This window comes from Lissotriton vulgaris, chromosome 12 (genome assembly GCF_964263255.1).
Source record: "Lissotriton vulgaris chromosome 12, aLisVul1.2, whole genome shotgun sequence".
NCBI lineage: Eukaryota > Metazoa > Chordata > Amphibia > Caudata > Salamandridae > Lissotriton > Lissotriton vulgaris.
In genome coordinates, this window is record NC_141700.1 from 759,728,798 (window position 1) to 759,746,114 (window position 17,317).

Below are 17,317 nucleotides of genomic sequence, written 5' to 3' on the forward strand. Positions count from 1 at the left end.
TATACCTGCTGCTGGATGAGATATGTTCTGTCTGTAGTAAGCTAAATTCCCATTGTTGATCGGTGAGTGGGGCAGGCAGCTCTTGATCCCACTTCGCTTTGGCAGGAAGTGTGGTGAAGTCAGTGTGTGTTCTAACTGATCTGTACAACGTGGACACAAGCTTATATGGAGTCGCAAGTTGCATTATGTGTTGCAGGGGTATGAGGATCGGTGGCTCACGCGGAAAGTCAGGTGTAAGGGCTTGCAGCCCATGTCGCAGGCGCATGTAGTAAAACACCTCTAGTGAGGTAGGGTGTATGGTACCAAACAAATGATCCCTCGTGCGGAACTCGCCATCATGATATAGATCCCCCCACGTTCGGACATGGATTTTAGACAGTAAACGCTGGAAGCCAGTTTCCTGCAGCAGCTGCAATTGTGGGTGATAAGCCAGGGGCATACATGGAGCGTAGAGGAACTGCAGCCCCAGGGAGGCACAAATGTGTAACCAGGCCGTGATAGTGCTAGATAAAGTGTTCGGGGTCCTATCCCTCCCCTCAACAACGGCATACAGAGCTCCCTCGATAGGCGTGGGGTGCGCCAGCCAGTGTTCCGCAGCCAGTTGTGGCATGTATCTCGGCTGTCTCACCCAGAAGTAAGCATAGTGCGCCTGGGCTGCCCTGAAGTAGAGCTCAAAATCAGGTATACCGAACCCTCCCCGCACATAGGGCCGTGTCAGAATCTCCCATTGGAGCCTAGCTTGCTTTCCACCCCACACCAATTTGAGCATTTCAGACCTCAGTCTCTTAAAAAAGTATGCACCAGGATGGAAGGGTATGTTGAGAAACAGGTAAAGCAGCTGCGGAAGTACAACCATTTTAATCAAAGAAGCCCTGCCCGCCATCGACAGGGGAAGTGATACCCACCTCGTGACCTGGTCTTCAATCCTACTAACGGCAGTGCCATAGTTCGCTCTCATAAGCGCTTCCCGGTCCCTCTCAATATGGATCCCAAGGTACTTAAAATCACCTTCAGTCCAAGTGAGCGGATATTCCAATGGGAAGGCCTGTGTGGCCGCCGTGAGGGGGAATATGCACGATTTGGTCCAATTTATCTGCACTCCCGAGAGAGTCCCGAATCTAATGAATTCCCTAAGTATGGGGTGTAGGTTGTCCCGAGGGTGCCGGACATACAGCGTGATATCGTCCGCGTACATGGATATGAGTATTTGTCGCTGGAAGCAACGCAGCGCGCTATCCTTATAATGTTGCCGCAGTTTGGCAGCAAGGGGTTCCGTGGCGATTGCAAAGAGCAGGGGGGATAGGGGGCACCCCTGCCTCGTACCCCTAGAGATCTCAAAGTCAGGGGAAAGCTGCCCATTAATAAGGACTTTGGCCGTGGGCCGCGTGTAGAGCAGTTTTATCCAGGAAACGAAGATGGCCGGGAATCCCATGCGGTTTAGTACCCCAAAGACGTAATCCCACTCCAGGGAATCAAATGCCTTGGTGGCATCCAAAAAGATGGCCGCCATGGGCAGGTCCTCATGCACAGAGTCGTACACAGAAAAAAAGGTGCGTAGATTGTGGGACGTAGCCCTCCCTGGAACAAAGCCCGCCTGATCCGGGAGGATCAGGTTAGGCAGCAGTAAGCTAATTCGGGTGGCAATGAGCTTTGCGAGAATTTTCACATCACACGTCAATAAAGAGAGGGGTCTATACGAGTCGCAGTGCGACGCAGATTTCCCGGGCTTGAGTAAAGAGATGATAAGCGCAGTTCTCATTGATGCGGGGAGATGCCCCACCTCCAGAGCGTCCTCATAGACCTCCCGCAGTACCGGGGCCATGAATTCAATGTATGTTTTGTAGAATTCAATAGGGATGCCATCTAGGCCTGTGGCCTTGCCTGATTGCATACTCATAATCGCCTCTTTTACCTCATCCAGCTCAAACGGGGCACTCAAAAACGCCCGTTGAGCGTCACTCAGCCAGCCAAGCGCGACATCCGCGAGGTAGTCGTCCAAAGGTGGGCCCCCCAGGCCCCTAGAGGTGTACAGCTTATTGTAATGGCCCACGAACTCGTTAAGGATTTGCGTGGAGTCGCGGAGCAGCAGCCCCTCGGCCGTTTCCAGCTCTAGTATAGTAGTAGGCGCCCTCGCAAGCCGGACCGTAGCCGCCAACACCTTCCCAGGCCTATCTCCTTCTCCATATTTCCGCGCCACCCAGTATTTATGTCTAAATTTCGCCTCACGTGCAGCTTCCTCGGAATATTCAGTAACCAAATCTCGAATCTCTGCCAGAGTGTCGCTAGTGGGGCACGCTCGGAGGGTCTCTTCCGCCCGGCTCAGTTTTACTTCTAGCGCCTTTAAACGGTTCAGGATAGCTTTAAGCACCCCCGAGCCCTTCGCACTGCAGAAACCCCTTAGTGTGACTTTGAAGGCATCCCAGACTGTCTCCACTGCATCCACAGACCCCTTATTTCTCGCAAAAAAATCTAAGCATTCCTCGCGCAGCGTCTCCCTAAATTCCTCATCCAACAGCATTGCGGCCTGCATGCGCCACGCGGTAACAGGAGGGCCGAGCTCAGCTCCGCGCATGGCGACCAGAACCGGGGCATGGTCCGAATAAGTCCGAGGGAGGTGTCGTGCATATGTGACAGTGGCATACATGTGTGTGGTCAGAAAAAAATAATCAAGCCTGGCCCAGGACCTAGCCTGCGCCGTGAAATGCGTTCCCACCCCCCTCGGCCCGCAGTGTGCTCGCCAAGCATCCACTAGGTGATTCTCCTCTAAGATGGCGCGCAGCACCTCCCGCCCTTTTGTGTAGTGGTGTGGGGCCGGGTGTGAGCGGTCCAGGGTCGGGTTCACAGTGACATTGAAGTCCCCCCCCCATATTATGTGTTGCGACCCCGCTTCCAGTATAGCAGCCCAGAGTGTTTCAAAGTACTGCGGGTCGTCCACATTGGGGCCATAACAACACGCAAGGGTGACCGTCACACGGCCCAATCTGCCCCATAGCAGGCAATATCTCCCTTGTACATCTGATTTCGTTCCAGCCATGTGGAAGGGCGTTGACTTTTTAACCAGGATTGCAGTACCACGGGCATAGGAGGAATACGAGGAGAACAAAGTACTCGAGGCCCATCTACTACCAAAGGCTGGCAACTTGTGGGGTGCAAAGTGTGTCTCCTGCAGAAACGCTATGTGAACATTATGTCTGTCTAAATATCCCAGAACGTGGCGTCTCTTCCGATGATCCCCCAAGCCCCGCACATTCCAAGTAAGAACATTCAAACAAGTGTCCCCCATCCCAACATCTTTTCATATAACAGAGCAATCCAACTGCACCAACAGTCCTTACAGTTAGAATTACCAGCGGCCCACAGTAACCCCGGCCACCACAAATAGCAGTCCCCGAGCCCCCCCCCCCATAGCAAAGACAGTAGACCAGCCCACCCCAGGACGGGTGGAAGGTCGACGAGGTAAAGGTGCACACGCTCGACTACAAAACGAAAACTTAAACCCAGTGCAAACCCAGGCATCCAACACTAGAAATCGTAACCGTTGCCATTCAGCAAACAGGCCTCCGTACATTGCCAACCATGAGGCATCCCAGTTGTCCCCTCTCGAGCAGCGACACATAGAGAGAGGAGCCGGCAACCACAGGCCCAATTCGAGGACAGTGAAAACCATGGACCAGATCAGCACGAACTGACCCCTTAAAGAACTTCCCCCCTCCCCCACCCACTGAAGCGCCCCCAACTCGCCAGTACCCTGTGCCCACCCCCCTCCCCGATCAAACCCGCAACAACCTAACAGTAAAAGTGCATTGAGCAAGTCCAGTGGGGTACACCCATTCGGGGTTCTAGAGGTGCACCGTCGTCCACCCCCGCCTCTCCTCACCGCAGTTGCCGCCATTCTTACCGTCCCAGTCCGGGCGAGTGAGTCAGCATGGGGGGGGTGGGGGCCTGGCATGTTACAGGGCCTGCAGCACCACCCAGCCCTACATTCCTGGGGGCCATATCAGGAGCAGTAATCCAAAGAAAAAAAAAACATATATCAACGAGTCACCTGGAACGAAAGCGACGAACCCAGTTCATTCCGCACCAGAATCGTGTCCGCCATCCGCCTGTGCAGCTCTGTTGTCCCTTTTCGGTAGGGTCTTGATGTACTCCTCGACCTGTTGCGGGTTCAAGAAAAAATGTTGCGTGCCCTGGTGGGTCACGCGGAGCTTGGCAGGATAAAGCAATGCATAGTCAATGTTCAGTCCTCTCAGTTTTCGTTTCACGGCTAGAAACTTCCTTCGCTGTTCCTGAACAAGTGGAGTAAAGTCCAGATAAATGGAGAAGGACACTCCCTCATAATTTAGGTTTTGATTCGCCCTCGCTGCTTTCAATGCCGCATCCCGATCACGGTAGTTCAGCAGGCGTGCTATGATGGGCCTCGGTGGAGTGCCTGGTTGAGGTTGAGGACCAAGGGAACGATGGGCCCGCTCCACTATAAACTGTTTGGAGAGAGCCTCCTCTCCCACCGTGGCCATGAGCAAACGTTCTACGTACAACTCCATACGTCCCGTGTTTGTGGATTCCGGAATTCCCGTAATCCGGACGTTGTTCCGCCTGCCCCTCGCTTCCAATTCTTCGTTCTTGGCGGCGATCACCCGCAAAATGTTGTCCATGCGGGATAGTCGTGTGGCTTGCGATGTTGTGGCATCCTCCGTTTCGGATATGCGGCGTTCGGCCTCCGTTAGCCGTTCATCGTGCACATCTATTCGTTGGACGATGCCGTCCATCCGGGCGGAGAGCCGGTCCACCTTGTCCACCACCGTGGCGAAACCTTGCCGCATCTCCTGAAGCATTGTTGCTATCTCCGGGACCAGGGGGGTCACCTCTGCCGCCGGGCTCCTCGGCGGTGCACTGTCCCCCGTCTGCTTCGTCCCCTTTTTTTGCGTCGCTGGTTCAAATTGCAGCTTGGGCTGCCGGGTATCCGGTTTCCCCATGCCAGGCAAGCAACAAGCGCACCTCTGTGTCAAGCCGCTCTATGAGGAAGGGCACGCGTGGGCAACCACGGCGGTGGATCGGTTCCGACGTCTAATGTCCAATATAGGCCGGTTCCATGCAGTTGTACAACAGAATGTCTTCGGTGCAGAAAGCAAGCTGCCGAGGCAGGGTCCCACTGCTAGTTTGATGGGCCAAGCCCGCTAGGCGGAGATGCGCGAGGCGTAGTGCGGCCTACACGCCACGTGTCAGTCCTGGGCGTTGCGTGCAGCACCACGCCGCCTACAGCGAGGTCGTAGCTCTCGGTCTCTCCCGCTCCAGACTGATCTCGATCTAGCTCCGTCCCCGAAGGTCGTAGGATCTCCAAACTCAGACAGAGTGTGCAGTAGATATATCTCAATCCCCCAGACCGTTTTCGGGCGGGTGGGCGCAGTTTTAAAGGATAAAAGGAAGGATAAGAATGCCAGGCAGCCGGAGCCACACTAGAGTGCGGCCATTCAGCTCGTGCGCCCTCTAGCGCCCCTTCAAGTGCATACCCATTCTCTACGAGATTGAGAACCCAAAGATCTGATGTAACCGATTCCCAATCTCGTAGAAAGTGAGTAAGCCGACCCCCTACTGGCCCTACATGGTCCAGAATGGTGGATCTAGGGCTGCTTTGCTGATGCGGGTGGGGGTTGGGCATTATTGGAGGAAGTGGAGGAAGAGGAGACTTGACGTCCACGTCCACGACCCCTCTGTCTACCTCTATAGGACTTATATAGAGGGTTCTGCTGCTGCTGCTGTTGTTGGCCCTGCTTGAAGGGACGAAAAGAAGATTTACCAAATCCCTTGAATTTTCTAGCTGCAGACCCTCTCATCTGCAGACCCAACGATCTCGCAGTGGCACGGCTGTCTTTAAACCTTTCCAAGGCCACATCTGCCTTCTTACCAAAAAGGCCAGATCCTTCAAAGGGTAAGTCCAACAAAGTAGATTGTACATCCGCTGAGAAATCAGATGACTTTAACCATGCGGCTCTCCTAGTTGCAATGGATGAGCCCATAATTCTGGCAACTCAATCCACAGTGTCCATGCCGCTTTGGATGACCATGCGGGCCGCAGCCTGAGTGTCAGAGATGACTTCATTAAAGTTTTTCCTATCCTCCTCAGGAAGTTTTGGTGACAATTGCTTCACTGAGTCCATCAGCGCGTGCACATATCTACCTAAAAGGCAAGTAGCATTTGACGACTTTAGAGCCATGCTTCCAGAAGAGAAAGTCTTCTTCGCAGCCTGATCCAACTTCTTAGACTCTTTGTCAGCAGGCACTTGAGGGAAGGAGCCTGCCGCCCTATTAGAACAAGCCGCCTGAACCACAAGACTTTCCGGAGACGGATGCGTAGAAAGAAATGCAGGGTCATCAGGAGCCACCCTATAGCGCCTTGCAATAACCCTTGAAACTGCAGGAGCAGACAACGGCCTCTTCCAAATTTCCTTAATTGGATCTGACAAGGCATCAGTAAACGGCAAAGTTGGCTCCACAATTGAAGATGGAGAATGCAGGACCTCCGTGAGAATGTTGGGCTTGTACTCCACTGTGGGCAGCTTTAAGTTAAGAAGGTCAGCAGCCTTCCTAATAACCACGTGATAAGGAGCCACGTCCCTTGATGGTGCATCAGAAGTCGAAGGCAGACCCCACTCGGGAGAGAGTTCCAGACCACTAGCATCCCAAAGCTCTTCGAAGTCATCACCATGATCAGGAAGCTCGCCTTCTTCCACATCTGAACTCTCATCATCCTTTTGCTCGAGAAGACGCTGAGCTCTTCGCCTCGACCACTCCATTCGAATCGAAGTCGACGGATCCGGTAACGACTCCGACGGAGCCGGTTCCGACGTCGCTCGAGGAACCGAAGCAGGAGGACGAGAGTCAAGAACAGGTGTGGTACCTCGATCTCGACTGCGAGGTCGATCCGGAGTCGGCGAAGCCGCATGCGGAGTCGAGGACCTCGGTGGAGCCGTACCGAGCCAAGGTGAAAGAGGCGCCGGCATGAAAGGCATAAATGGAGCAGGGGCATACGACTGAGGAATACCCAGGTTGTACGATAACGGACCCATGGGGCCACCAGGCGCTCCAGCGGGGTACATCGCCCTAGAATAAACTCCAAACATCGCATTGAGAAAATCCGAGGGATCCTGCCCAGGACCAGGAAAGGAAGGGTACGGACCTACCGGATGTTGCAATGGAGGCCGACCCGACACATCCTCACCCTGACCTTCTGGATTCACAGGAGTCTCCGCCGAAGCCGGTTCTTGAGTCACCTCCTCTTCTTCATGCTCCGAGGAAACCGGCTCCGGGTCCGGCTCCGGCTCCGGCGCCGGAGAACCCACTCTTGACAAAGCAGGTGAAGGAGAGACAAAGTCCTTACGGTGTTTGTGAGACTTTCTCTTCGAGTCAGAGGAATCCTTCCCCGAATGATGTCTCGAACTGTGCTTCCTCCTCTTATGCTTTCTCCTCGAAGAGCTCGAAGCATGCCCGGAAGCCGACTTAGATCTAGACCTAGACCTTTCTCTGGACTTCGACTTCGCCTTGGACCTCGAGTCGTCTCCAGACCTCGAACCCGCTCTGGACCTCGACGCCGATCTCGACCTCGACCGAGACCTTTGCTTCGACTTCGATCTCCGTGACGTAGATCTCGAAAGTCGCCCAGAGTCCTTTTTCACCTTCGCCAAGAGCAACTTTGCTTCACGCTCCCGAAGCACCTTCGGATTCATCTTAAAACAGGACTCGCAGTTCTTGACGTCGTGGCCCGATCCAAGACACCACAAACAATCCTTATGTGGGTCAGTGATAGACATCATGCGGGCACAAGACCTACATGGCTTAAAGCCTGTTTTCCTCGACAACATCTCCGGAGAAGAACAAAGTCGCAAGAGAGAAACAGTGACAAATATTAGTCAGAAAGATACTAGGTATCGCTGAAGATCCCGAAAACCGTTAGCGTCGGAGACGCGGAAAAAAGGGAACTGACGTCATCACGCCGGCGTGGGCCTAATATGGGGTCGGTGACGTCAGACGGAGTCGCGCGCGATGCCGTGCTCCTGTGACGTCGCCCACGACGGCGTGCTACGAAGAAAATTTCCGAACGTTGCTGACGCAAGGGGGATATTCACAAGGTGAGGAATCCACACGGCAGATGCATCTATCACCTAGGTCCTGGTGTGGCGAAGCCTGATCCGGTTGGATGTAATCATTGTATTCATCTCCATCCTGATCCGAGTCCGGATGATTATATTATCGTATGACACATCCGTTTCATTATCATGATCCCCATCCGGATCATCTGCTGGTTCAGACGGAGCCTGGGGCACTGGCCGCTGTGGTTGAGGAGGAGACTGTACTGGGTGTACAGGTGGGACAACTGAAGAGTGGTCTTTAACTGGTGTTGACGGAGTAGACTTTCTCGGCGCTGGGCGCTCGGCCTTGGATTTATAGTCTTGCAACATCTTGTGCAGGTCTTGTAGGAAGGACGTCGGGACTGAAACCATGTCATGTGATTCATATTCCCTTGGGTTGTCAGTTTGTGGGTAGTAACTCCCACCTTGTTCATATGCCTCCTCTGAGTCAGTCTCTTGACTCTTAATGAGAAGCTGAGATGGGCTATTCGCATAATCAAAGCCATCCTGACCGTCTCCTTCAGAGTCCTCCTGGTCTAGCAACATTGTGGGAGGTAATGATGGCACTCTCCTTGGGGATGTCATTTCAGGCGTGATCCTCGTAAGAGAAATCGTCACCCTTCTCTCTGTAGCCAGTATTGTTGGTTGTTCCATCGATGCCGGTGAAACCCTCGTCGACGAGATAGGAATGGTAGAAGTCGTCGTCGACGCCACCGACGACGAGCCCGCCGTCGATGTCGAAATTGTTGTCGTCGTCGAAGCACTCGTCGACGACATGACCGTCGTCGACACCGTCGTCGACGCCGTCGTCGTCGGCGTCGTCGATGTCGCCGTCGTCTACGTCGTCGCCGGTACTGCCGTCGTCGACACCTCCGTCGACGACGATGGTTTCTTCGTCGACGATGTCTTCACCTTCGTCGACGATGTAGTCGGCATACTGCCCGTCGACGCCGTAGTCGTCGAGCTCTTCTTCGACGACGACGGAGCTTTAGCCGTCGACGCGCCCGTCGACGAGCCCGTCGAGGAAACCAATTGGATCTTGGGCTTCATTTTTGTCGTCGACGGAGCCACCGTCGACGAAGTCTTCGTCGTAGAGGACTTGGAACTCCTCTCAGAAGAGTGTGATGAGGGTCTCTTGAAGGCTGGGTCTGTCTTCTCACCCTTAGGAGGCGAAACCAGTTCTGCCTTGCCCGACCCACTGTGGTGGGGGGAACCTCCTGAACCCCAGCCATCAGACTCCTTGGGGGTCTTCTTTGAAGCCTTAGAGGGGCGGCCAGTAGAGGAAGATGGGGAACCTCTACCCCTTTTCACTGACCTTCTAGAAGAAGCGCAGGACACCGATTCTTCCTCATCACTGGAAACTCCATGTTTCCTCTCCTTCTGCCTCTGCAACCATGTAAGAAGCCTTCCAGCACGATCTCTCAAGGTCTTGGTGGAGAGAGTGCGGCAAATTCGACAGTCCTCTGCCTTGTGATCAGGATACAGGCAGTAAATGCAATCCTTGTGTTTGTCTTCCACAAACAGCCTTTTCTTCCCACAGGTGGAACAGGGTTTAAAAAGGGCTTTTTTCTTCTCAACTTCAGCCATTATGATGAAGAAAGAGTTTTCCTGAAGAATCTGAAGAAAAGTCTGAAGAAATATCTGTAGAAATGAGTTTTAAAGAGTAGAAATAGAGCAGAGCTCAATGGAGACTCCCTAGCACAACGTGCAGTAGAAAATCTGAGGCTCTGAGGTTCCTTCAGGAAGGTTCTAAGGGTGAGGCTCTTCTGATTGGCTGACGCCTAGAGTTTGGTCTCTTTTACAAAAAGAGGCTGATATGTTACAAAAGGGAATGAGGCCTAGGTCTTTCCTTTCTCTTTTGTACCTACTACTATGATATTTTTTATTACCGAGACTCCCAGTCCGACGACGGGGAATGATACAAAGCATGGGAATCTATGAAAGTTCCAATACTGGGGCAATAACTTGTTGTGACACAGTAGAGCTAAAGGAAAAGAAGCGCCTTTGCCTAAAGTGTTCACTTAGACTACCTCTGAGTGGATCACTCTGAATAAATGTGTGAACACTAGTATAAATATTTTTGGGTATTTGCAACGTACAGTTGAGTTTATTGGTTTTTGTATATATATATATATATATATATATATATATATATATATACATATATATATATATATATATATATATATGTAGATATATTTTGTATATACTTGTTCACATTTAATTTTGTATGTCCTTACATTGTTATTAGGTTTTGTTCAGATCTCGGTCCCATTTAAATCAAGGTGGCACGACCCGCTAGAAAGAGAGGCAGGACAATACTCTCTGTGATGCGATCCAAGGCAGTACCACAATTGAGGCGCATCAATTCCTCCCTGTGTCTGGTGACGCGGATTCCGAGATACCGTATATCAGAGTTACACCACTCTAGTAGGAAATCCAGGGAGAAAAGCTGATCCGTTGGAGTGAGGGAGAATATCTGCGACTTACTCCAGTTTGTTTGAATCCCTGAAAGTTTCCCAAAAACAATTAATTCTCGAAAGAGTGGGTTTATGTTGTCCTGCGGATCCCTGACATAGAGAATGATATATTCCTCATAGAGCGATAGCAATATTTGGCGTAGTTGACAACGTAATGCCTTATCCTGATGGTGTTGGCATAGTTTTGCCGCCAAAGGCTCTACTGCTATAGCAAAAAGAAGTGGAGAGAGTGGGCACCCCTGCCTGGTGCCCCTGGTGATGGGGAAAGCGGAATATAGGCGACCATTTATTAGGACTTTGCCAGTAGGGAGTTGATATAGTAGTCTGATCCAGGAGAGAAACAGTGGAGGGAAGCCCATCCGTTGCAAGATGCCCAATAGGTAGGCCAAACGGAATCAAACGTTTTTGTGGCGTCTAAGAAGACCACCACCAAAGGTAAATCAGGATCAACGTTATGGAGGATAGAAAAGAAGGTGTGAAACTTGTGCGATGTCGCCCGTCCAGGAATAAAACCTGATTGGTCTGGAAGAACCAGCTTTTCCATTAGCAGATTTAAGCAGTTGTCTAAAATTTTGGTATTGCAGTTAACTAGAGACAGCGGCCTGTAGGAATTGCAGTGTGTAGCAGGTTTTCCAGGTTGGAGAAGGGAAATTATGAGAGCTTCCCGCATGGAAGGAGGAGTGTGTCTGCTTGTAGGGCACCTTCGTACACTTCTTTAAGGACGGGGGCTATGAAATCTATATATGTTTTATAGAACTCAATGGGGAGTTTGTGTAAGCCAGGGGCTTTGCCTGATATCATTTGCATTATGGCTTTCCGTATTTCGTCTATCTCGAAGGGGGCGCAAAGGAACTCACGTTGGGAATCGTCGAGCCAGGCCAGCGCAACATCGTCCAAATAATTGTCCAGGTCGAGGGTATCATATCTATTGGACGTGTAGAACGAGGAGTAATGTGAGGAGAATGTGTGAAGAATTTCAGTGGTATCCCTGTAAAGTACATCTCCTGGACCAGGTGTTTCTAGGATGTAATTGGAGAAACGGGGTTTCCTTATTGTTTCGCTCAGGATCCATCCCTGTCGTTCTCCCTCACCATATCTACGGGCAACCTCCAAGTCTCTTGAAGGCAAATAACATCAAAGTCTTTTATAAATTAAAGCAGTATTCATTGGACATTTTTGAATGCACTCCAGCATTGTTCCAGGTTAACAAATTAGAGACCACAAAGTACAAAGAATCTCTTTGTGTACCCCCAGATGAGGACCTAAAATGATCATCAATTGCCAAGGAGGTGGAAGTGAGTACCAGGGACTCAGTCGCTGCAGAGTGTCAGTCAATATCCTGAAGATTGCCCAAGGGTGAGAATCGATTGCTTAGAGGGATCGTTGGGGCCTTCTTGAGTCTGCATTTGGCACACCAGCCTGGTTGATTCTATTAACCCCTGACACATACTATGGAGGGGGTCGTATGAAAACCCTAGAGGCAGTGCTCTTATTCGGCCTTGAGAACCAACTAGGTGGTTAAGGTCGATGAGTAATTTTTCCACCAGCAAAGGCCTTCTAAACTTAATTAGAACACAATCACCATTAGAGGATTCCGGTTCACCACCCACTCATCTTACTGTCAGGATATCTCTAGAGAGGTCATCTGACCATCCTGAATTTTCCTTAATCCAATGGATTATCTTGGGCTTTAGATCCACCCAGTTATCCCTCCTATTTGGATGTAAAAGTTGGACTTGGTCCAAAACAATAACTAAAGGAGTGAACTCTGGGGGTAAATGTGTCAATTGGAGGTCAGTAAGGTTATAAATATCTGGTTTCGGCACAAGAGGCTGCTCGAAATTAAAAGACGGAGCAGATTTAAGTTGGCGGGTTCAATTACACCCACAGAGCTGTCTCTTGTAAGCGGACGCCACACAGGTGGAGCTGAAATAATATTGTCCCCTAGCGAGGAGACGTCATTAACATGAGTATCACAAGCCAATGATTTAGAGCGGACAGGATTGTTCTAGGGGCATCAGCTTAATACAGCCCAGCCTAATAATAGCTGGGCAAAGTTAAGATTTTGCCCGTCAACTGCTCGATTTTCACCAACATTTCAGACCAGAAGCCCTTCAATATAGACTCCAGTTGTCAAATGGTCCATCACAATGTTCCTTAACAATGGAATTGTAAAAAACACGCTTTGAGCCTGCTGAACATTAATAGCAGAGGGACAACCTGACTTGTTGGAAGACGTTGAATAAAAGGATTATTGGGCAGGTTTTTTGTTTTAGAGGGACCTGCTTACTCTTCCGGATTCTCTTTGAAGGGGAAGAGTTTGACTAAGAGGGGGGTTGGAAATGGCCTCAATAGTCTCCAAAGAGGTGCTAAGAACCACGCACTGGTTCCTGGTTTGGCCACTGCCAGTGCCAGGGTCTTTTCCCTAGTTAGGATTGCTCAAAGGCCCTCCGCTCCCCTCAACAATGGCATGGGGTTTCCCAATAGGGCTGGGGGGCAGTAAGGGCTTCCTGTAGTGCTAGCTGAGGGATGTAAGGACTGCGCACGTCAATTCTCTCCTTCACCAAGTCAATTTCAGATTCATTTGTTCCCATAACGGTGGACAAATAGTTGGTGTTCAATGGCACAAGGGCTTTCAAGAGATCTTTCCCTACTATGAATGATGTAGATTTTCTTTTTCCTATGGCCCCACGGTGGAAAGTATATTGGGCTTCAATAATAACATAACAAACCAGCTAAAATAGTTCGACCTCAGGAACAAAAGTACTACTCCAGCATGGCCAAGGAGATTGCCCTGCCCGGCCTCTTCCCGGCGAGGACAGTACTGGTAAGAGCAGAGGACACAGTGAGGGTCAGTGCTGGCACTGACAGGAGAAGAGACAGTGCTGCTTCTCAGAGCTGTAGTGCTGTTCCTGGAGCTCCATCAGAAAGGAGCCTTCATTAACGGTGCCACTTTCCGCACAAGGCAGGTAAGAGCCCTGAGGAGTAGGCGGTTAATGGTGGGTTCGCTGGGGATGTCCAAGGCAACCGGGAAGTGGGAGCTTGGCGTCCAGGTGATGTGCGAGGGGCATAGGCTCCTATTAATCTGCAAGTTACACTGGACTAACATAGGCTGCCTCGGCTTACTACGGGGGACCTGGTACCTAGTGCCCAATGCGCTTGCCACCTCTCACGCATCTAACCTTCACTGGCCTGCCTCCGAGCACAGAGCTTTAGTGCCACCCCCAGCTCCCTGTGTTGGAGGAAACAACTCAGATTGCTCTTGATGGTGAAGGAGCAGCAGAACGTGGTGGGCTCCAGCCTAACATGCTGCGGCGACTACTCTCTTTTTTTGAGGAATTCCCTGAAGAAAGCCCTGAAAAGGGCTACAGATGCAGCAGCAAGCCAACTCTGCTGCCTCTGCCATTCAGAACTACTAGTGTGACTGGCATCAGGCAGAGAGAGCAAACAGTGGGTCAGTACACCGCCAGCAGAGGCTAACTGGATCTGATTCAGGAAGAGCAATGCAGCAGCATCCAGAACAATGGTGGTGTATAAGCACCTCCGCTACTGTGGCTTCTCCTGCCTACTTTGCGGGTGCTCGAACACCAGTATGCTGGGGCTCTAAACTGGTGTAATGCAGTATTCTGGGCTGGCGTGGCATTACTCCGTATGATACGGCGCTCTTCCTTCAACCTCTTTGGTCCGCAGTCACTTCTACTACTTCCGCTGGGTTCCTCTGTGAGCACTCCTCTTCAAGATAGTCCTATTACTAGAAGCCTGTGTGGATGAGTTGGAAGGGCTGTAAAACTGCTTGAAGATGCCAGTCCTAACAGGATTATCAAAAGAGACGTGTACATCATGAAAGATTCAACGTTAGAGAACTGGGACTGGATGGTTGGAATTGGTTGTTGGACCCACCCAACAGTTTAAGAATTTCCATCAAGTACAAGCCCATCCTGTTGCTTTATATTTTGAAGCCTGAGCAAAGATAGGTGAGACAGTCTTACAGAATTCCCTCATGCATGTATGGTTCTGTAGGCTGTATCTCTGTGCTCAGTGGGGAGACCAAAAATAGCAACCATGAAGATGTAGAAGCGGCTGCTGCTATCTTCCAGGGCTCGGAGATCAAGGGATGCATAAAATGTGAATCCCACCATGCAGATCATGTACAAAACACAATTTTGTTATCGGCTTACCCTACTGGCATGAAGTCGGCAGTCAGCAAGGAATAAGTTGGAAGCTCCTTTGGACCCCCAGTGCAGTTTGGAAAGACCAGGTTGGATCTTCTTGTCAAGGAACCGGATCCTTTCCCGAAATAAGCCTCTCTCTTCTGGAGATAGCGCAGCAATGATTCTGAGAGGGAGAGATAAACAGAGTTAGCTAAATGCTTGTTTGTGAGCAACTCTAATCAACCAGGGAGTTCAAAGTTTCTCACAGTAAATGGATAGTCAATCGACATTACGGGTGTTAATGAGAGTGGTTCTGTTATGCCTCCCTCTGAGACTCCGAGGAGGAAATATCTAAAGCATAGTGGAATTTATCTGAATCTTTATTAAGAGTAGACATCCGAATAGTACATACTTTGAGGCCCATTTCAAAATTATGGGCTCTCTTAAAATCATGGTAAGTGCAACCTTATTTTGAACTCTATTGTACCTCTCAACACAGGCCAAGTGGCCCACTGTAGACCTCGATCCTAAACCAGTTAGTGACCTACTGCTAGGCCAAGGCACCATCACCCTCTAAATGTAGTTGGGACTCCAGAACAGAAGTGACCTCCTTCACATCTAGACTACCAGCATTTCATACCTTGTTCCAAAAACACATCTGTGACTTTAGCACACAAACAGAGGTACATGTATGGAACATGTGTATGACCCAGATAAGCCCCAAAAGCTTCCATGACACCCAACCAGGGTGGGACTTCACCAAAGTAGGAAAATAAACACCCAATTGCCAGCCTCACTCTGATCCCTATTTTTTAACTGGGTTGTAACTTCCACAACCAGGCTTCGAGACAGCCTTCTCCTCCCACCAGAAAGACTGTAACCCCATCCTCACATCCATCCTATTCAAAGTCATGCCCAAACCTAGTCCTGAACTAAAACATGTCTGTGATCTCAAACCATGCCTCCAAAATTATCAGTGAACACAAACCCATAGTGACCCCCATGAACTAAGCTAGTATAGCCCATATCTGACCTCATAATGAGTAACACTGCTTTCAAGCTTCTCTGGCTCATGGGAGGAGTAGGAGAGCCTGCATGTAAGATGGCCGCACTGCCATGAGGCTCCTGCAGCCCAGGGGAACTGCCATAATCCTGCTCCAATTGTCCCCATCAAGCAGCAAACTACCATTGGCCACCGCACTAGAGGTGTAGGGGATCACCACATACACTTGCTGGCAGCCTGCTGACGAAACGGCGCATCGGGCAGACATACTGGGAGCTGGTGAGAGGCGGCGGGGGAAACAGCAAGCCCCATTGCCTTGACAGGAGCCATCGAGCGAGACCACCATGCCGAGCTCGTTCTGGCCATAGCAGTGGGCAGACGTGCGCAGAGATCCAAACTTGGTGGCGGCAGCCGTGGCCTGGTTGCAGCCTACTGCTCCTGATGGTGCTATCGTCATTCCTTAGGGTGTACTGAGGATCGAGGCCTGTTGATCGACTGCGGCCGCAATCGGCTGCAGTGCTATGGTAATTGCCCTCACACACCAGAAAGCAGTAAGAAACCTAGCTTCCTGCGGCTGCATGGTGAAAGATTGCCACATTGAATCAAATGAGCGCATGGGGATGAGAGGGCGATTAGCACATTTACTGTAGCGCTGGATTCTGAAACCATCAAAAGACTGTGGTGGTGAATGCGTGAATTGTGAGTCGGGACGCAGCAACCCCACTATTAATACTGACAGGCAGCTTCTCCATATGGGTGTGGGGGGTCGCCCCACTGCTTTTTTGCAGTGCGAGAAGCAGAAACATAAAATGGTAAAACTACCATTTTATGTTTCTGCTTCTCTCACTGCAGCCCGGGGGGATTTCAGCTGCATGTGGATTAACCCTTCAAGTATCGTAAATACTTAGAGGGTATTGAGTATTAAGTTAAGGGGGTGCATGTCAGTGGAAGAGTCTGGTTTGTTCTGAGATGCAGTCTATAGCGTCTCGAAGCCCTGTTGACGCCCTGTGACCAGATCTGCAGCTGGCCAATTTTCTAATTCTGACTCTCTGGGATGCATGAGCTGTGCTCGTCCGGATGAGCTACGGTGCCAAGTGCACTGGCTCTCCCTTCTCTCGGAAGACGCTGTCTGGTATTCGCATGAATGCTCGCCCCAGTTGGAGCCTGTTTTACCCCACAGATTGATGTTCAGTGTAAGAGGGAAGTTTTTCCTGGCATAGGCTGCATATGGTTCCAGACAAATGTACACGCTGGCGTTTGTGAACGACAGGAAAAAAAAACATACCAACTTGTACACACTTAGGCTCCCTTGTACGCCAGGGCACCGAGGGGTACACACATCAGAAGTGGTTTCCATGCATACATTATCATGGCTCAACACTGCGACCATGGGGTGGAAGTGGACAACCTAGATGGAGCGGGCACTTTTTTCGATTGTGTGAGAAGTTGGCCCGATATGCAACGTTCGCTATTCTAGCGACCGCTATGTATCGTTCCAACGACCCTTATGGTGTTTGGTTGTAAGTCAACCTATAGACCAGCTATCCTAGTAGCGTGGAT

At 50.7% G+C, this 17,317-nt stretch overlaps 1 protein-coding gene across 1 annotated transcript in view; it reads right to left on the bottom strand.

Moving 5' to 3' along the window:
• The window catches only part of DNAH2 (dynein axonemal heavy chain 2), a 2,538,822-nt gene that overhangs the window by 1,971,856 nt on the left and 549,649 nt on the right, over positions 1-17,317 (bottom strand). Inside the window, exon 16 of the mRNA XM_086946066.1 lies at positions 14,782-14,938. Coding sequence (XP_086802192.1) covers positions 14,782-14,938 — 157 coding nt within the window. The remainder of the gene's footprint in view (positions 1-14,781; positions 14,939-17,317) is intronic.